This window comes from Festucalex cinctus, chromosome 14, assembly GCF_051991245.1.
Source record: "Festucalex cinctus isolate MCC-2025b chromosome 14, RoL_Fcin_1.0, whole genome shotgun sequence".
In the NCBI taxonomy this organism is placed as follows: domain Eukaryota; kingdom Metazoa; phylum Chordata; class Actinopteri; order Syngnathiformes; family Syngnathidae; genus Festucalex; species Festucalex cinctus.
The window spans coordinates 16,093,635-16,115,663 of NC_135424.1; the positions used below are offsets into that span (position 1 = coordinate 16,093,635).

General features: G+C 39.8%; 1 protein-coding gene across 2 annotated transcripts in view; it reads left to right on the plus strand.

Annotated features, from left to right (window-relative positions):
• The first annotated feature begins 242 nt into the window (after nt 1–242).
• Nucleotides 243–22,029, plus strand: part of mcu (mitochondrial calcium uniporter) — a 76,783-nt gene continuing 54,996 nt past the window's right edge. For both annotated transcript variants that reach the window (XM_077495821.1, XM_077495822.1), the window contains exon 1: nt 243–433. In XM_077495821.1, coding sequence (XP_077351947.1) covers nt 317–433 — 117 coding nt within the window. In that variant the 5' untranslated portion in view covers nt 243–316. The remainder of the gene's footprint in view (nt 434–22,029) is intronic.

Here is a 22,029-nt window from a genome sequence, read left to right on the forward strand (position 1 = left end):
ACTTTTTTCTTTTTTTACGTAAAACTCTTTTCTTTTCTTTTTTTTATCCTAAAACAAACTTTGCATATAACGCATTATTTTACGATTATTAATTTATAAATAAATAAATAATTTCCAAAGTATTAATTAGTATTAATTAATGGCAGTTTATGCTTTCAATGTTCATGCAAATCATTTTGCCGTGGCGCGGAAGGTGGACCGTCCCCGCAAACCCGCCCACCACCAGCACCCCTCCTCTCCCTCCCTCCCTCTTCCCCTTGGTGCGTCTCGGTCCGCCCGCAGCAGTCTCCTTCCCCGGCGAGCTTTCACTTCAGAGATGGCTGCGAAAGTGTGCAGATCAGTCTTGCTGTTGTCCCGAAGCGGCGGAGCGACGGCCGGCAGCCTCCCCGCACTCATCGCTCCTTCTCCGCGGCACCAGCAACACATAAGACCGGTAAGTCCCAGGACGTGTCCGGGAGAGTGAGAGGGAGTGGGTGAGAGGGACGCGTTGGAACTGCCTGCCCGGAGCGAGGCGCACGGAGGCGGCCGGTTGGGTCTTGCTACGGAAGTAAAGCTAACTAGCCTCAAGGTTTCCCGCACTGCTCTTGTCTTGAGATTGCGTAAACGTTGGAGCTCATTGTGAGTCAGGAAATGCGTCTCGATCTGGTGTCGTGTGCGAGTTACTGTATTTCCATGGGACGTGGAGCTTTGACAAGGAGGCAATGCAGTTGTTTGAAGCGCCTGCTGATTGATGAAGACCATCATCTGGCGCTGCCCCGGCCGCTCACTACTAAACTAGCCCTCTTTTCTCCTTTTATCTGCCATCATATTCTTCAACTTTATGATATTGATTTGATCGTGTGGCAACGTTTAGTGTACACGTGTCAATTCTTTAGGGGTGTTGTAGAGTCTGCTATAAATGTTGAGCTTATGTTTTAACGTCTATGGCTGATGTTCAGTGGGGCAACCTCCTTCTCCTTCCTTCTTTCTGTATGCTGTGAAACTGCAGCGTGTGAGTGGGATGAGAGTGTAGTTTCTGCTGCAGTACCATCAATGACTGCACACATCCTCAAATGCATCAGTTGTACTTGTACACCTTGAATGGACATAACGTAAACACAAACATTAAACATGATACTTGACAGTAACATCCAGGCGTGGACGATGTCAGACAGTATGCCTGCTGGCTCTCCCCTCCCTGCGGGTGTTTCCCCATTCATCTGGGAGATCCATGTGTTTTCCTGCAGGCGGGTGCAGCTTTTTATTTAAGCTGTTGGGCTACAATGCAGTAGTTGCTCATCTTGTTCCTACCTCCTATATGCTGAAGCTCCGCTTGAAGCTTTTACAACCGCAGTGATCCAATGAGAGAGCTGATGTGCCACCTGGACTGAAGAATGAGGAAGCCCATGCAGTCCTTTCTATTTGCCTCTGCTTGCTGTACATCTGTCTACTGTACACACAAAATCAGACCTGACGCCAACCTTATACTAACACTCTAAAGTGGTGGGACCTTGACTTGCGAGCATATCTTGTTCCGTGGACCAAGATCGGAACTCTGATAACTCACATCTCAACAATTTTCCCTATTTAAGCTTACTGGGAGGCCATTAATCCGTTTTATTCCCCGCAATGTGGTATATGCCACGGAAGAGGCGGGACGTGATTTTGCACATCAGTTTGTTTCCGGTCCGGGTTGCGAACGCGCAACCGAGGGGCACAAAGTCGGAAGCACAAGTATTTTTGACGCAGCCCACACGTCGCAAACCGAACCGGAAACAAACTGATGTGCAAAAACAGTCCCGCCTCTTCTGTGGCATATACCCCATACACATTAATTGTTTTCACTCTGACTTATCGTTTTTTCCACTTAAGTCGTGTGGCCACATATCTGAAGTTGAAGTTTACTCGTAAATAATTTTGGCTCTAAAAATTAGGGATGTCCCGATCACACTTTTTTGGACCCTAGTCCGAGTCACCTCATGTTGAGATTGGCTGATTCTGAGTCTCGATCTGATACCTCGGCATTTTATTAAGAAGGGGAAAAAAAAAAACATTTTTTTTTTTATTTTTTTTTAAAGAAACTACCTCACCACCTTTTATCCTTTTATATGGTGAGTGGAGCAGTGGTAAACTAAGTAAAACACCCCCCCCCCCCTTTTTTTTATTTATTTATTTTTTTGACACATCGATGAGTTACTCAAAGGACTATTATTAACTAGAGATGTAACGATAACGGCAATATCGTGATATTGAAACTGAAACTTTTGTAAGCATCACTGCTTTTGGTCCATTATGTTTTTATGAGTCCCTTCATAGCACGAGAACTCGGTTTCAAGATTCTGTCTGAGCTGCATTACTTCAGAGTTGCTTTTGTGCATGTAGCATTGTTTTTGTTGTTGTTTTTAATTTGCAAGTGGGGCAGAAAACTGATACAAAACACTTGCTTTTTAGTGTAGTTGCAGCCTCTCATCTCCTCATAGATGCAAAGCAGCCTCTGGACCCCAGAGGCTCACGTTTAACCTCCATGAGATTACTATTGAGTCCGCTGTCATATAAAATGCAGCTCCCCTCAAATGTGTCTCAGGAGTTGAATCATTGCGGGTAAACTGTCCTTGTAAAAATACATAGAATAAATCACTAGTTGAATGTTAATACTACATGTCTGCTGTGTACGGAGGCAACATACTGCACTTATAATAATATAATATACAGATTAATGATGAAGTTGTTTTCTTTTGTGGGTTGCTCATCAGATAGCTCATATTCTGTTTTTGCGATCAAAGCTCTCATGTTCATTAAAGCTCAGCAGCCCGTGGTTGGGGCCATCAGGTCAAGCCCCCCCCTGCCTTATAATCCAATAAACATAAGAGTAAACTCATTTATCCATGCTGCCTTCACTGACTTAGTGCTGAAGTCATCCAGATTAGTGTGATAAGAAGAGTGGCTGTCGTCTGGGAGAAGGTGATTCGCTTAAATGACTGACAAAGCTGTCTTCAGAAGCTGTCGCTTTTACTGGGATCTTGTCCTTGGTGGTCAGTGTGGTGTCTCTAAGGTATGATTTCATGTCTACATCAATGACGGAGCCAATTTAAGACTACCTTGTTTTCTTTTCTTTTTTTTAGTTAAAATGTTTTAAAATTTTGCGACACATTTAACGTCAGTTCTGCAGTCTGGGATGGGGTTTTGTGAGGTATGTTTTATTTTCTTACGATGAATCACATTTTTCTTGCACAAAAACAATACACATGGGCTGGGTTGTTGTTTGATTTTCTTTAATTACCCAGAGTAAATCCTCCCATGTTAGTTATAATTGGGCATCTTAGAAGATCATAGTACTTCTTATCTATTATCATGTGACTTGAGTAGGATCATTTTTCACTACACACTGGAATCTTACAATTCCAGAGCTCTAAAAATCATACAATTAGGAAACCAATCATCATGTTCAGAAAAAAGCATGCCTTAATATTGGGGGTTGAGTCACTGATTTTACAGCCCAGTGAGCCTCTAAAGGAGTAACTTCACAAGTGTGTTTTTAATTTTCTTTTTTTCAGAGGGTTCCCGTAATTGCTAAGAGGCAAAGTGTGATGATGACCACAATATCAAAAATAGAAGCTACGACTCATGCTCAGTATTATATGGATAATTTGCTTGACTCATGTCAGGATCTGTAAATGCGTAAATCTGCATGATATTAGTTTACTTATATGTGAACATCTATTATAATATGGAATCTATTTGGAATGATTATGGTGATTAAATAAACTGCTACGCTGTTTACAGACACTACAATTAATGATGTTTTGACAGTCCTGGTCTTATATTGTACTATTAATCTTATTGTTTATTATCTACATTTTGTGCAACTCCACTTCTTTGTCCATTTTATATTTTGACGTAGAATTATCTCTCACTGTGAAGTTAAAGGGCATGAAATGCAAGAGAGAAAGAGAGGGTTCCTTCAGATGATACAAAATTGATCCGAGTATTCATGGAGAGTTTAATACACTTGCTAGGGGTTATGAACACTGTGATGTGATTAGCGATATGGCTGACTGTATACTGAATAGTGTACATAATTCCATCTTCCAGCTGACAGGTTTTCCACATGTCCATGTCAACTCAGGATCCTGACCAGTTCACTAACATAACTGAAAGATGGAGGGGAAAAATACTCCAATTTCTGTTTGTTTACACAAGGTTTGACAAAATAAGTACTGATATCTGGTATATCGAAGTTCAAATAAATGATGATGATTAATGATGGCCTGCTTTATAAGCTTTGGATTGAAATGTTCACAGTGGGCTGCTAAGCCAGCAACAGGAAGTCGAAACGAGAGTTATTGTTGTGTCTCCAGCCAGCCATGTCAGTTCACTCTGCAGTAGTTGTTAGCCTTGTTTCTCACTACAAACGCATTTAATGTTAATTGACAGATTTCTTGAGGATACTGTAGAGCAATAAAATGTTGCGTTTGACAAGCGCAATGAGCCCTTCGCGTTTGTATTGTTCATCGTGGGAGCAGCCTACCATAAAGCAGGCCTCGTTGCAGTTTTATATCCTATGTTTTGCAATAGCGTATACCGTATATTGCTTAATGCTTGCATGCATGCAAAGAGGGTGAGCGTAAAGGATGAACCTGTATTCCGCAGACTGGAACTAATTGATAATTGAATGAGCAACTGATGAGCTTTAGTTAATAACAGCTCCTCAGCAATTCACCCTTCTTGTGATTCAGTGTAGCCCACGGCCAGGAACAGGATACAATATGTATGAAAAGATGCCAGAGGTGACCGGACACACTATTGTGCACAATGGTGCTTGTTTAACACCGTAAGCTACATGTTCAACATTTCATTATTTATTTTTATAATGTAATTGAGATTCCTCTCATTAACGAAACATTTTTTTATTTTTTTTTGCAAAAATGACAAGGTGACAGACATTAACCCTCATATTTAAGAAGTCTCTTAACCTTCATATAACATGAAATTAATTATGAACTTCATGATCAGACCTTCGTGGCAGAAGGATTCAGGGAGAACTGTTAAATCCTTGCTTTTGCTGACATGTACAGCATGATGTCATGTATTTTGTCACACTCTGAACAAAATGGCAAATGTTTTTTGACATTTTTTAGGTGACGGTGTTGGCCTCAGTGGCTCTGCCTCAGACAGATTTCTTTCCTGTCCGTTGAGGTGCAAAAGCACAGCAAGCGTGGCCTGCTATGATTTGTGTGATGTGCAGAGGTTCTGGCAAGCTCTCTGCTCTCCAATTAAGAGTGCTGCAGTTGTTCAGCAAATTACCTCTTCTATTTCTGACTTTTTTTTGTAAATAATTACATTTGTCAGTAAACTGATGAAGCTGGAAAAATACAATTTAAAAATTTAACATGGGTTAACTTCTATAGCAATGTAACTTTTTCAAACGTCTGTCTGGTATCTTAGATGTAATCCTCAAAGTGAACCACTGACTCATCTTTTTAAAATTTATAGATAGTCATCTTTATAGCATCAGCCAGTGAGAGATTTTCATGCACACATGAAATGCACTTCTCTCGAAGGGCCCAGTTTACATGCATACAGCATAATTCAATCTTTAACATTGGCTGCCTCTGCAATGGTAGGGTGGTTATGTCAGATGGAAGTTTCAAGTTCCTTGTAGCTAACGGGTGCAAGCAAATCTTGCTTTAACACTTAAATTCTTTTACAAACGTGATTTGGCTCTCGTGGCCCTGCATGCTATCGACAATGACAAATACTATGAACACAAACTTAAAATAAAAAAATAGTAAAACACAGTGGAATAATAGCTGACAACTAAACAACTTCTTTATCAAATTCTATTTATTTTTAGGGCAGGACAGTGGCTGACTGGTTAGCACGTCTGCCTCCCAGTTCTGAGGCAGAGAGGTCCAGGCTTCTGCCTTCCTGGGTGGAGTTTGCATGTTCTCCCTGTGCCCGCGTGGGTCTTCTCCGGGTACTCTGGTCTCCTCTCACATTCTAAAGACATGCATGGCAGGTCAATTAGGCGCTCTGAATTGTCCCTAGGTGTGTTTGTGTGTGTGGTTGTTCGTCTTTGTGTGCCCTGCAATTGGCTAGCGATCAGTTCAGGGTGTACCTCGCCTACTGCCCGAAGCCAGCTGGGATAGGCTCCAGCACCCATGCCCCTTGTGAGTATAAGGAGCTAAGAAGATGGATGGATGGATAGATGGATGGATGGATGGGGGAAAAAAACAATCTGCAACCTAATTCAGAACAAAATACAATGATGTAGTGTATCATGCAATGCAGCTCTGTAGCCATATGTCGTACTTCGCTATACAAACAATGCCTTTTCTAATGGGTTCGATCAGGGAACAAGAACTTTTGTTGCAAAATAATTCACAGAATCACACGTTTGACATGTAAGGAACTTAGGAAGTGTTTGAAATGTGTCACAAATTAATTTCTGGCTCTTTGAATAAGTGACAATTCATTGTGGTCCGGCTGTCAGTGAGCTCTTCTTAATTTATAGCGTGTAGCTCAACTTGCAGAAAAACTTTCTGCGTGTGTCCGTTCAACACGCCCGCCTGTCATACATGTAGCAAAATAAGCCCAGACAACATTGCTTGCATCTTCTTTCTTCATATGGAGTTTAATGTCTGCAAGAGTGTGAGAGTTTGCAGCCACGTCTGTCCTGTGTCTCTGTATTTGTTGCGCGGCTTCAACATGCTGAGTGCTGCGCCCGTTTTGACTAGGACTGGGGTGATATCTGATTTCTGTCAAGACATTTTGACAACGATATGATAACTATTATTATTATGGGTTCAGTGAAAACAAAACAAAAAATAAAGAAAAAGCAAAATCCAAAAGGACGTGGAAAGTGCATAGTTGCAAGTTAGACACTAAATATTTGTTCTAAACATGAGGGGACACGAGGCCATATGAGCATTGGACTGCATATCTCTTGACTTTCATCTTTACTTCTCTCAGTTGTTCCCCAATGTGCTCCATACATCCAGTATGTTGCTTATATACCTTTTCGCACACTCACCAGCTGTTTCCCTGTAGACTAACCGTTCATTGATAGGCACTTATAGAAATGAAGAAAGCGTTCTCTCTCTCTCTCTCTCTCTCTCTCTCTCTCTCTCTCTCTCTCATCTCTCTCTCTCTCTCTCTCTCTCTCTCTCTCTCTCTCTCTCTCTCTCTCTCTCTCTCTCCTCTCTCTCTCTCTCTCTCACTCTCTCCTCTCTCTCTCTCTCTCTCTCTCTCTCTCTCTCTCTTCCTGCTGCCTCATCAGTATGCTCAGTGCAATATTATTCATTCTCCAACTCCTTGTCAGGCGGATCCCGCAGTGACTGCATGGCCTCCTGCCACTAAAATCTACTCTTCATAGTGCAGAGGCTGGAGCAGTAATGGACGAGACTGTTGTGATTGGTCGGGTCCTCATTAACATACTGGAAGGGATTACACCCTTGAGGTGGTAAATGACTGGTGAACCTCAGCTCTCGGCATAGACTAATTAGCTGCCCCATGTTTCTGGGTGGCCCAGTGTGGCTCGAGTTGAGTCCGCAAAGGACATTAAACCAGGCCGATGTGTGTAATGCGGTGATGGATGGGAGCACCGCTCGGTTACCCCGCATCTCGAGGACATTGGGCTGGCGCTGTGTCGGCTGCCAGGAGCGCAGGTGTGGGTGCTGTTTGGAGATGGTCATTGCCTTCACTCACTTTCAAGTTGTCAAATCTGAGAAGAGTCTTACTGTGACAGCAGTACACAATTTACAAAATGCGATGCTCTGCTGTCAGTTTATATTTTTATATCCTTGAAATGTTGACATAGCTGAAATCAGTGTAAAAGCACTTGTGATCTGAATCCTTTTTATTTGTTAGTGCTTTTCTAAAACCTTTGCTGTGTTCATTTTACTCGAAGGTGTTTCTGTCTTCGAGTAAGTGCAAGTGCAAGTGCAAGACACAGCAAGCAGACTAATGTAATTTATTCTAAATGGTGGCTGTTCAACTACAGCGTTTGTGCTTCCTTGTTGCCAAATTCCTCCACCTTGTTTGCTTCCCACATGGGTCAAATTGATAAAGCTCTGCCCTCCGAAAACATGAAGACCATCTAATTTATGCAGCTAATTATGGATAGGGAGGGTAGGTTTGACCTCTCCTTCACCAAGTATTGATTGTTTGTACCCTTGTTTATGCAAGTTCACCGCCACAAATGAATGCAGGCAGCGGAGAAGTGATGCTTGCAGCTTTGAGCACTAACACTGAGAACTAAGAGAACCTTTTAAATGGTTGATCTTGGTCTTGTGTAATTGCTTAATTGTGAGACGGATATTAAGTGTTGCTGAGTAATCACGTCTTGAATCATTTAATACAATCACCAGAGACGCTGTCTCAACGATGGGAAGTTGATCATCCATAGAGATCTGACTGCACAGTGCAGAACACAGGTAATGGTTTGCAGTTTTAGTTGGATCATGTAATGTGTGACTGTGTTTATATCCATACTTGTGGTTTCAACATGGGCCAAGAATGGTATCCCTAACTTCAGTTTTGATATGAGCTATGTCATTTTTTTCTTACAGCTTAAACTAGTTGTACAACCATACATTTAAATTAGCTTTCTTTTCACAAAGTTGTTGCGAAAATAAGCCCATTGTTTTTCTCATACGCTCCAGTAAAACATCTGAGCTGTGATATAAGAATGCATTAACTCAAGTTTAAATGTAGTGTATTATAATAAAATGAATAGAATAGTTTCAGATTATTTTGCGTTGAGCCTTTTCATATCATAATACATTGCTTAAATCCATTCTGTGAACCTTTTCAAATCAGTTTTCTCCCTTTGCTACAATCCACTGATTTACTGAATTGAAAACAATATGGTGTGCGTTGAAAGAGGCATATGAATAATTACAACTGTGCCAAAAGAGAGACAATCATATCAGTGCAGAGCAGAAAGAGAAGAAGCATCAACGATTGATTGTCAGCAGAAGAAAATCATCATCTTGCCAACAGTGAGGCGCTTCTTAATTGGTTGCTGTTATGTATGAAAGAGTCCTGTTAATGACAGAGGATTCCCTCGCCCTCAAGTTCACCTCTTTCGCTCAAGAGAAAATAGACTGCCAAGGCCAGCAGCATAGTAATGTGAATACTGCATACAACCTAGAAAATCAGTTTCCCATAATGTCGCTGGCCACCGCATGCAATTTTAATGTTAAAGCTTTTTCTGCTTTTAGACATATACAATGGGCCCAAACTACAAAATTGATTGAGTATCTGTCTGGTATGCTACTCCAAAGAGATCCTCTGATGGCTGACTTGTGCAGCATGCAATAAAAATGTCATAAATGTCCCAGTGAAATTTGGGAGTGTAAAGATTCCATTGTTACAGTTTATTAAAATATAACACAACACAGTCGAGATGAAACCTGGAAGGTTTTTAAGATATATAAATGACTTTACAATTCACTATCAAATAGGGACCTGTGCCAACGAAGTTAACCATGCTCACTTTTCCACTACACAGTTCAGGTTTGTCTCAGCTTTTAGATGCACTTGCTATGGTCGAAGGTGGTCAGTTTTTCATTTGAAAATAGTAACACAGGAGACAGGGTTGGCTCAAGACTGAGGATTCTTTCTGTATGTACGTCTTAATGGAGACTGAGGACAGCAAGAAAATGGAATGGTCCAGCAAACTGGAGATTGGAGTATAATACTACAGAACACCGAGTAAGCTAATTAGCGCCAGCGTTGATCGTTGTCGGCCTGGGACGGCTGACTATAGTATGAAATAGTATTTGCTTTTACCAGGGTCATTGAAAGATAAGGATTTTTACCAGACCCTTCCAATTTATTATAAAAACACATAAAATATTTCTTCTTGTTTACTATATACTTTTATACACACTACAGCATTACTATTCTATACAATTTATGACATACATCTATTATATAAAGCTTTCTACAGTGGTGACAGCAGATGATGGTTGGTCACACCACATCATATTTTCATCTTAAATGAAAGTTATGCAGCTAATCAGTTATCTAAACAAAATAAGCTAGCTAGCTAGCTAGCTGCGCAAGAAAAAAAAATATAATGAAAATATATATTTGTTTGACAAAATTAAAAAAATTTTTTTTCAGGTCTTACCACATGATGTAAATAAAATGTAACCACTACCTACAGTTGCTAGTTGCTCAAAGGGTATTATTATTATTATTATTATTATTATTAATTAATTAATTAATTAATTAATTAATTAATTTATTTATTTTTTTATTTTTACATAATGTATTTTTCTTGCGGTGTGGACGATCAAAATTCTTGTCTTTAAATGTATTTCCAAATAAAAACTTTAGACTGATTATTTCTCTTTGGAGTGGAATGGTGGATGAGTGGTTGGCATGTCCGCCTCCCAGTTCTGAGGATTCCGGTTCGAGTCCAGGCTCCGGCCTTCCTGGGTGGAGTTTCCATGTTCTCCCCGTGCCTGCGTGGGTCTTCCTTGGGTGCTCTGGTCTCCTCCCACATTCCAAAGACATGCATGACAGGTTAATTGGGCGCTCCGAATTGTCCCTAGGTGTGCTTGTGAGTGTGGATAGTTGTTTGTCTCTGTGTGCCCTGCAATTGGCTGGCAACCAGTCCAGGGTGTCCCCCGCCTACTGCCCAGAGCCAGCTGAGATAGGTGCCAACACCCCCCGCGACCCTTGTGAGGAATAAGCGGTCAAGAAAATGGATGGATGGATGGATTTCTCTTTGTTCGCACAGTTGCACCACATGATAATTCATAAAACAAAAATGTATCCGTCAATGACCCAACAATGCAAAACTGTCAAGAAATACAGCCATATCAAGCTAACCAGGTAAAAGAGATCCATTCCCACTTGTTGCTCTGTTTATAAACAGCATCCACCACTATTGTCTGATTTATTTGAACAAACTATAACATCAGGTGTCTCCTCCAGTGTGCACAAAACAAAAACAGATCATGCTTCTCTGTTGGTAAACTATCGGCAGACTTTCCCTGCTGGGTGAAACCTAGTGGTGTTCTGTTGCCATGTAAATGAGGTCTTTGCTGGCCTCAGTTTAACTGGATGAATGTGACATCGCTCTTGTGTTGAGGGCATCACGGTTAATGGGAGTGCATGTTTGTTTCCACTTGAGAAGATTCTTTCTCCACAGTGGCTTAGAAGTGCATGTTGCGAAGCAGGCTGCTGTTTGTTGGTTGGTTGTTTCCTTTTTTGTCTGGGTGCTCTATTCAGTCGAAGTAGTTGGCACGTTAGTTGCAGCCGTCACTTGGGAGCTTTAGTACTACTCTATACTTGTGTGCTGAAGCAATTAAATGAGCGTGAAGATTAAACACGTCTATTAAAATGGAACTTAAGCAGATGAATAGTAGTCATCAATCCCTGATCAATGCAAATTAAGCAGTCCAAGATATAGAAAACAGACTAGTATAACAATGTTTTATGGTGTTATCCCACCAACTTTTAGAAATGCGAGGAAATGGTACTTCCATGTGTTGTGGAAAAAAAGTCTCAAGTGTAAACCTTGAACTATCTAGTGTATTAAATTAAGATGGCACTATTGGCACTTCACAGTTTCAAGACGGGGTTTTTCAATCTCCTCTTAGCCCTTCCTGTGTGCATTTGCAAAGACTCCAATTTGCCCGCACGGGTGAATATGAATGTGAGCGGTTGTTTGTCTGTATGTGACCTATTACGATTGACAGGTGATCTGGGTTAGGTGGGGTGTGCTCCAGCCTTTTTCCTGTTTCAATACTTGTTTGAAATGATCTCTTTGTGCTTTGTGTTGGCAACCTCATTAGAGAGGCAGAAGTTAAGTACTGAGCCTTAAATGCGGCAAATCAGTCTTTGAGCACATTCAGTGAGTCCATGACGCCCAGGGAACTAGACTTTCATCGCCGGCCTTGTTTACACTGTAATTACACATGGAGTATTGGCATGGAAGGCAGACACAGGAGACTCACATTGCATGTGGATAGTAAGTACGTGCGCCTCTTTTCAACAGATATCCCGTAGCATGATATCAAAGCATTAGTTGCTGTGTCTTACTGCCTCGCTCGAATAGCAATTGCTCCTTCTCCATGTCTACCGAACTGCTAGTTTTTAAATTAATTTGTGGATTGAGCTCTCTTAAATGACTCTTAGTTCAGCAATGGATCAATAACTAGAGCAATTATAGATTTAGCATGACAGTTGAAGAGAGCAGTGCAGACTGAGGCAAGAAGAGGGGTAGGCAGAAATATAAAGTATGGTAATAACACGGGAGTTCTTTTGCTAACTTGCCACTTTGGAGCTTCATTCAAATCAATCAGGCAATTTAATAGGATTTTGTGTGGTATAAAGATTTTAACTGTATAATCCCTATTTGATTAATATTTTGTAAAAATACTATATACATACATAAATAGTAAATTCAGGATTTTATTGATAATCGTTAACTGTTGTGTAATATCAGATTTTGTTTATTAGTTGCTAATTGCTTTTTGGTAGCATATGACAACATGTGCACATGTGCACGCTACTGTTATTTTGTCTATCTACTTGCTTTGTACTGTAATTGGAGTGTAGTGTTCACAGCATAGTCTTCCGTTCACGGTTAAGTTGAGACCAATTCCTGGCTGATTATCGGCATCAGTCTTTATTTATTTATTTATTTATTTATTTATTTATTTATTTATTTATTTTTATTTTTATTTAATTTTTTTAAATCCAGTAGCCGAAATGAAATCAATTTAAAAGATAACGTCAGGGAACTATTTATTGTAATTTTCAGTTAACTTTATAAGACATGCCACCAACCCTGAGAACTCTGCAGTCTGCACCTTTTTTTTTTTTTTCTTTTTTTTTCTTTTTTCTTTTTTTTTTTTTTTTAATTAAAACAAAGCTTGACATTTCAGTTCTTTTGAAATGTTGGTTAAAATTTTAAAACAGATGTCTATTTTCTAAGATTTTCTTTTAAAATCGTAAACATTTATGAAATCTGATTAGTTTTTCAATGAATATACGATGAAAGAGATTTCAACAAAGATATAAGTTGGAGTTTTTCTATTATTTTATTCTGAAGCCAATATTTTCCCTATTACAAAAAATGAATATTGTATCCAAATATCGGTTGTTGGCCTCCTTCAGTACTAGGGGTGTTAAAAAAAATCGATTCGGCGATATATCGCGATACTACATCGCGCGATTCTCGAATCGATTCAATAATAGGCAAAATCGATTTTTTTTTTTTTTTTTTTTTTTTTTAGGATTCACACCTTAAGCATGGAAGAATGTTATATGAATGGAACATTAAGCCTTAATATTTTATTTTAATGCTGTTCAAACATGAAACAGATTACAACCTCTATAAGACTGAAATTTCAGATCAATAAATAATACATTTTCATATAAATCTTACACTACAAGCGTACTGATTAGTATTTTCTAAATTTGAATGAAAAAAAATCGCAACAATCGACTTATAAATTCGTATCGGGATTAATCGGTATCGAATCGAATCGTGACCTGTGAATCGTGATACGAATCGAATCGTCAGGTACTAGGCAATTCACACCCCTATTCAGTACTAATAATCGCTATCTTGTATGAGCCTACAAAAAAACAAAAAAAAAACAACAACATTGGTCTATCTCTAGAGCTGATGTTAACAACAAACAAGTTTCTTCTAATTTTGGTGTTGAAAGTGACACCTAAATCATAGTAATCAGTAAATAAGATAATCCTCTGTTGCAGAGTTTGGTAAAGTAAAATGAAAGAGATTTCTAAATGACTTAAGTGGCCTAAATGACTTAAGTGGCCTAACCTTGGCATAGAGTGTCATATCTCTACTTGGACTAAAATGTTCTCTCGTGTGTCATATGAAAGTCAGGTGGGTCTAACGGGATGATATGATGGATACAATTCTGTCTCTACTCAAAGGCACGTCAAGGTGGCTGGCCAATAACGGGATTGCTTATGTAAATAGCCCTGCAACTATAATCCATTGTTGATGAGGTATCCAACTAGACAATAAGATGCTTCAAATATGGATATTCTTTTGCTCCTTGACTTTGAGTCAAACTGGCAACTCACTGCACCATGTATCCACCCAGAGCAGCCTAACAGTTATGATGTTGTTGAAACATAGCTACTGATTCTTGGGACCAAGTGTTCAAATAATGTGGACGTAATTATGTCTTTATGACTACCGTTTGTATTTTCACTGAGACCGCCATACTGAATGCTAGCAACAAATGTTTTTCTCCAGATGGCTGTAATTTTAAGTTGTTTACATTACTAGGGTGTTGTTTATCTTTGTGGTGTGTTACAGTACCAATACAGAATTGCTGTCACTGTTGGGCGGAAACCTCCAGTTGCCATCCATTCATCTAATAACTCATTTGCTCTCAAAAATGTATTAATACATTCTATTTTAAATATTACCATGCTCCCAAAGACGTATTTATACGTTTTTTTTTACATGTTTTTTTTTTATGCTAGAGTATACAGAAGGCTTTGACGCAGCCTCTGAACTGAAGAGAATGCTTAAAGCAACGGTAGTTATTACCTAAACGGCCAGCTGGTGGCAGCAGAGTATAAGAGCTCAACCAGGGCCGTTCTAAGCCGATTTGTGAATAATGATGAAACTTAGCTCTATTCTAATGCTAACTGCAGCAAAATGGAAACAGATAGAAATATACTTTTTTTTTCCTGATGAAAGATTCTAATCATTTTTTTTGGGGGGGGGGGTTAGGTTCCATGGTTTTACAGCAATAGAACACAATATTCTGAGGGACTTGCAAAATCAGTCAAAAGCCAGTAAAACATCCGGGAACGAAGGGGTTGCTTCAGTAAAAATGGCTGGGAGTGATTGAGTTAAAATTTGGTCAATTTAATGTTTTCATAAATTGACATCATTGATCGGTCCCCACTTGGATCTGCTATTTTCACAAATTACTGATGTAATCTATAGTGTTGAAAGTAGCTCAACAAATATGCTGTACTTTTGTTTTCCTGGAAGGTGATGGTTTAGGAAAGTGTCTGTGAGGATTCTGCCCAACGCAGTACATCCGTGCATACAGACCTGTCACGCTTCAGACACATTGAACCTGCTCTTTGTGCCAACTCTAGCGATTGTTCTTTTTGTTCATAGTCTTTTGTTAGAAAGCAAAGACGCGAAGACAAAGACAAATGGCATGCAGGGTTGCAGACATGTTTCCAGTTTCACTACAGTGTTACTCATCCTTTGCCAGCTAACCAGTCATCCACTAGTCTATAAATAGGATGGAGGAGATGTTGGAGGACACTTCTGCTAGAGAATTACCATGGAGACGGTGTTTAGTTTTGGCTTTAAAATGTATTTAGGACAGGATTCTATGTTAGTTTTGTTTAAAAGAAAAAAAAAAAAGCTCCTAAAAATCAAAGAAATAATTTGAAAGCTCAGTCTTGTGGTTGTGGAGGTCTCAGTCCATCCCAGGTCTTGGAGTCTAGAATTAAAAAAAAAATATACACTAATAAAACCCCAAAGTGTGTTTAACTTGATACCACACACAATAAAATTAATTTGGGCCTGTTCCCTCCCTCTGGCTATTCAGCACATCTCAGATTAATTTAAAGGCTTGCTAGGTTCCCTCTGCCCTGTGTGCAGGTTCATGTACTGTATGTTGTGTTGATGTACTTGAACACATACAAAGGGTACTAGGTAGCTTACATTTCTGTGTCCTCCTTGCTTTGTTTTTTTTTGTGTCCTGTAACTACTCTTGCTTCTGAACGGATGCAAATTTCCCTATTGTGGGACTAATAAAGGTTAATTAATCTAGCCTAATCAGCATACAACATATTTATTCAATTCCTCTTTTGTTCCTCACTGGAGTAAGGTACTGACAGACTTGACACAACTGGTCTGTCTAGAATCATCAGTTACACGTGAGTTTTTTTTTCTTTCTTGGCGCATACCATAATAATTTAAAATAGCATTGTGTTCCATTGGTGTTGTGGGGGTTCTATTTATGGATATGGAAAAACTCTGCTGATGTTATTTGTGGATTATGTGGGCCGTTGATACCATTAGTGAATCTAAGTCCTCTTTATTTTCATGATGTCTTTGAATTTTGTCTGTGTATGACGATTAAATGTTGATCATTTAATGACAACAGTTATCTTATTAAAAAGCACTTATCAGAATACCGTAATTCCTTGTGTTGGAACAAATTAGTGAAGCTGGAGTTTAAACGTGCACGGCTTGAGCCCTAACTTAACCCTGGGGATAACCCAACCTGCACATGAACTTGGTGAACAAGGCGCAGGCAATGGAAGGATTAAACGGAAAGGCATTGACTTTTGGTCCAACATCTTTTCATTGCAGTTGCATTGTCAGCCTGAGGCCATATTCGTAATGTAGCGTGCCAAGATTTTTATGAATAGTATACTAGTATTACTAATGCGCCTTTCTGCTTGACGAAAATAAAGGTTCGTTTTCAAATAATATTTCTGAATGTGTTGTGAGGTTTTCACGTTGCTGTGCTGCTGTTGCCAAGGTAACTGTATGATTACTGAAAATGTCCTTTTCATCTATAGCGGAATGGAGGTTGTCCAATTCATTATCTCATGTCTCTTCACTCATCTCTTTCAACAGGCATGTCCGCATACTAGACATGCGAAATTCAAGCGATTATGGCCACCACAATGCACATCATAATTTTTTTAACCATTATCTATTATCTCAATTTAAAGGATGTATGCAGCCAGGGCTGCTCAACGTTTTGTAATGCAATGTGGGTGATGGATTGATTGCCATCGTAAGGTGGTTGTGATGGTACGGTCAGTGAATGCGAACGCGAGTAGATCTGTCTTCTGAATTGAATCTTGTTCTGAGGCGAGCCATCCAACATAATATGTCAGCTCAGCAGAGAAAAAGCCATAAAAATTAGATTGATGTGGTGAACTTCAGTTAGAACGCAGACTCATCGTGGCTACTCCACAAACCCTTGGAGCAGATGGTGAACACATCTTACAATGAAGACTTTAACACTATATTTTGAGTCGGGGACAACTATTGCACAATTAATAACCTTTTTTTCCTTTTTTGTAAAATTTACCATTTTCAACAGGCGACATGTTGACATGTTAGCCCACCTCACAGTTCATGTGTCATAAGTTGGTATCTGGGCTCCAGGAAAATGCTCGACCAATTTTCCAGTCCCGGAAAACACATGGAAAACGAGGGGAAAAAAGCAAAATGTCCTGGAAGAGCGTGAGTTGTCCTAGAAAATAATTTCCCTTCCATCTGCTTCTTCCTGCCTTGTGGGTGTACACAACCGGGCTAAACAGAAAATATACGGTAGTCTGTTTTCAGGTGCCTTTAATGGGCAACACTAAGCTGTAGCCTTTTTCTGCTTCATCTCTGCTTCCCCACGTGATGCTCCCAACCAATCATATTGTATATTGCCTTAGAAGAGTTCTGCTGCTCAGTGTTTCCATGTGACTTTGTTATATTTACTGACTTTTCAGACCCAAGGATTTATTTTCTCTAAAGAAGCAACAAAACTAACGGTGTTGCTGTAGTGCTGTGTATCAAGTGTGAGGTTTTTCTCTCTCTGTCTCTCTCATACTCCTCTTGAGTGACAGAGAGCTGTAGTGTGCATGCCGTCACTTTGGGCTGTGCGCTCTGAGATGAAATACATCTCTGATTTCATTAGAGCCACAGCAACCATGAGATAGGTCGTCTTACTGGGCCACATTTCACTCAGTATTTCATACTTGCTCCATTGTCCGACGGCAGAAACAGAAAGTATGTCAATGAGGAAAACTTCATTTGGAATTCAGTTCCAACTTTTCATGCAGTTTTTAGCTAGTGTTACGCCCCTGGGCTTGTCAACCTGGCTGTGGCAATGTCATAGGTGCTAGCATGAGCCTTTGGCTCCAACCCATCAACAGCTCAATCATGCAATCAGCTGTATTCCTTCGTCTCGATTTACTTAGTAATGAAAGTCATTTAGATGTGAACATCCAAGTGAGATCTTAGTCTTGTGATGTTCGAGAACGAATGGTTTCACAACTGTGAGAGCCCACTTGGTATAGTATTTGGTAGAAATCAGGCGTTGTTTAGAGCGGGATGAAACCAATGAGCGCCTGGGGGGGATTTTGGGACAAACAAACCTGACAGACGAATGGACACTGCAATCAATTCTGTTCTCGCAGAATTAGTAACCGTTTCCTTGTTGAATTTGACGAGTGACAGGCGCTTCGTACATTTTTATCTGGTAAAGATGTTCGTGCCCCCCCCCCCCAAGCACTTCACCTTTTACCTTCACAGCAATGAGGGCTGCACCTGCACAATTGTTTTTAAATTATTTACTTTATTTTTAATGTACAGTATATTTTGCACCAGGTCTGAGAGGACTGTAATTTCAGTTATGCTGTATGTCGTCCTGTCTATTGTGCAGCACATCTGACAAATGAATACTGTAAATGGAATGAAATGAAAATGAACACCCACTTAGATCCAGGGAATCTTGCAGTTGTTTAAATGAAATGACCTTGGCGATGAACCATGGCGGTGTCAGTCTGTAGTTGAAGTTGAGGATGAGCGGTTTGGAAAAACACTCACATTAGACATGCATGAAGCCAGAATTTTCTCCTCTACAGCTCTTCCTCATCACTGAGATGCTTTTTCACTCATTTCCTCTCTTGTTTGCCTCCCCCTCACACTTCTGCTCTCTGTACTGCGGATCACCAGCTTTATCCGAGTGGCCAGAGGGGTGAGGTTTGTGCCTTCTGTATGAAATTAAACAAACTTCACATTCCATGCAATGTTTTAAGATGCCCCCCAGGTCTTTTGGAAATTGTTGCTGTCCTTCCCTTCTTCATATTGAGTTGATCCTTACTGAAGCCCTTAGGAGCCCCATTTAAAATCAAACATGGAACAGCAAGGAATTCAATTTTGTAATAAGCCTGGAGCAGTTTGTTCTGTCATTTTTAGATGAATTGACCTGTCCAACTTTAAGATAATTTTATTTGGTCTATTCCAATTACACCTTAAGGAATACATTAAGATTTAATGGAAGAAGGGCTGTTTTTGTCCACTCGTTTCTGTTACGGCCCTTTTGTTTTTGTTCTTCACACACCTGGGCTGAAGCCTCTTAAGTTGCTGCTTCCCATTATGAATGAAAGCTGTTTGGAGCATTACCATTCATCAGCACTGCAGCAAATGATGCTAAGCTGACAGCCTCCTCCCCGTACACTCGCCTCCATGACCCTGATTCTTGCATGTGCGTATGTAAGTTGCAATTACATCACACGTGTGCGTGGGTGAGTGTTTCCATGTTTGTTAGGCGATAACGTGTGAAGCCGGGGACTGATGATGCACCCATGTCTCCTTCTGTCTGGTTGATATTGTTCTCACAGCTTTGTGGTGTTTCTTCCTTTTTCCAACTTTACAAGCATTATACAGTATGGCTTCCACATCACACAATGATATTTCTGCATTTACCCAATAGTAGTGTTTTGTTCTAATGCCCGTGACCAATTAATTGATACATATACATTGTCCGCTTCATTAGATACTGACAATCTGGCAGATAATTTTTTTTCCCCTCTAAAGGGGAAAAAACAAGAAAAAACACTTCAAAAATAATTTTCGGTTAAAAAAAACAAAACAAAAGAACAATCCATGGGCCTGATTAACAAAAAGGCCTGGGCATGCAAAAATGGGTGCAAAATTAATTGTACAGGTAAACTGATGTGGAAGCTCTGATGTATTAACCAGGCACAACCAGGATTCCATTTGCTGATTGCTGAGCTGTTCTTTTTGCGTTGTGGAAAGAGTATATGCCCATAGCGCATGCACAATTGACTTATCAAACCCGAGACGAATTGCAAGGGCTGATTTTGTGTCTTTATATAGCGGGTGTGAAAGGCAACTGCAAACCAGCATAGGAAACAGCGCTATGGTAGGGTGCAAAAAGTAAGGGGATAGGGAGAACTTTTCTGGTCACGTAAATGAAATGACTGCAAAACTTAGCATCTATTCAGCAAAATAAATCTGGCACTTCTCAGGGTTGACTTGGAGTCGATCACAAGAAGGAATCATGCCATATCACGTTTGACAAAAACCCTTTAATATCAACTCTATTTCTGTGAAGTTCAGCATTTTAAACGCAGTGTTACACAGGATGGTCATGTACATCTCATTGTTACACACTCGAGACATGTGAAATCAAACCATAATATGTTTGTTTGCCTCTCCCATTAACACATTGTGTAAAACCCTGTTTTTTTTTTTTAAATACGGAACATGAATTGTCCAAGTTTCATGTGCAAAACCGTCCCCCACGAGCAGAAAAGTTCTCCCCGCCTGCTTTCATTGTGCCTGTACTACATGGATACTTTGCGCCTGCTTTGCACCAGCATAATTTGCCGCAGTTTTCATATATCACGCTGTGTGTGCTAAATTCTATTCAACATAATTTTGTTAAATGTTATTAGCAAAACGCTTCCTCCTAATTCATGCTTAACTCTAATAGATGCCTGGTAAACACTGCATTTGAGCAGAGAAACAGTCCTGAAGACTAATGAGGAAATATAGTGTATTGTGTTTGTTGGGAGAGTAGGGTACATTAGAAAGGTTTCCTGTCTCATTTAAAGTTAATGCACTTAATTATAGGGCCCAACATGACTGATCAGCTGTTTGCCTTCCAAAAGAGCAACTGTCTTTTTTGCTGTCTTGGCTTTATAAACTTATAGCGAGAGACAATAGAATAGAGTAGCAAGCGATGCTGTATAAGTGAGAAATTTTGCCAGCTCTCTGCAAGTGCCTTTGCAGATGCAATTTGATTAATTAGATTTTCGTTTGGCTGGAAATCAGACTTGTGTCTTAAATGGTTTAAGTTCTTCAAAGTCCCTTAGTTTCCATGGGCATGCTGTTTTCTATCTTTGAGCTCCTGCTTGTCATCAGTGAACTTCCAGGAAAGCCCCTCTATAACTGGATCAATTCTCCTCTGCTCCAAATGTCTTCATTGGCTTGCGGTCACTCAGCAGTAGCCCATCCTCATTAGTCAGCATGGGTAGACACTGGTTTTACTATGTGTGTTTAATGTGTTGGAAATTTCATTTGTCTCTTCCTTTCCCCACTCCTATCGCCCTCTCTTCATTCTTTCTGTGGCCAGTGATTGCCTTTTCGCCTGCCCACTCTTACCCCCAGACATCTTTCCCTTTCACCAGCAGGCTAACTGCTTTTCCCTTACAAGTGTTGAGATGGTGAATGTGCAGCTGAATGAACTGAAAGATAAGAGGTTGAGAGATGGTCGGATAAGAAAACACATCAATTTTTGCACAGGTAATATTTCTGTTTTTGCTGCATTGTCACTATTGCAGTCATGCTGAAGCATGAATTTGCAGATGTCAGACAGGTTTCAGTATGCAGTATTAAGTAACTATATGCATTCAATGCAAATTGGGACAAGAGAACACAAAATATGTAAAAAGGGCCCTCAAACCCTATATATAGTAACCTTCCTGTTCATTTATCTCCTATTACCTTCAGCGGCTTCTACCTATACTGGCCTGATATGATCTGCTCTTGCTCTCCACAAATAAACGTCAGGCTCTGACATCTGTTTGACTCTTACGGAGTGTTCTCTGGCGCTCCTTTTCGACCATTTATGGTTCAGTTCAACTCACAACTGTTAGGAATGGTAGACCCTGACCTGGTTTCCATCCCAACATTCCATGTACTTTCACTTTGGTATGTGCCTGTGTATTAGGCATATTGTTCTTTTTTTTCTTTTTTTTTTTCTTTTTTTTTTTTTTTTTAAATTTCCATTCCATTTATGTTTATTATTAAGTGACAAACATTTAACAATGTAAAATTAAAACGTCTACCTACCGTACTGAGCTGACCCAAAGATTTTACTAATCTATCTTTCGAACTAGTCCATATTAAAGAAGGCATATAGTGAACAATTGATGTTTGTATACAGATAGTTAGGACCATGGAGTGCCTTCCTAGTCCTACCAGTAAATTTTAAAACCTACCACAAAATGCTTTCATTGTTAGGC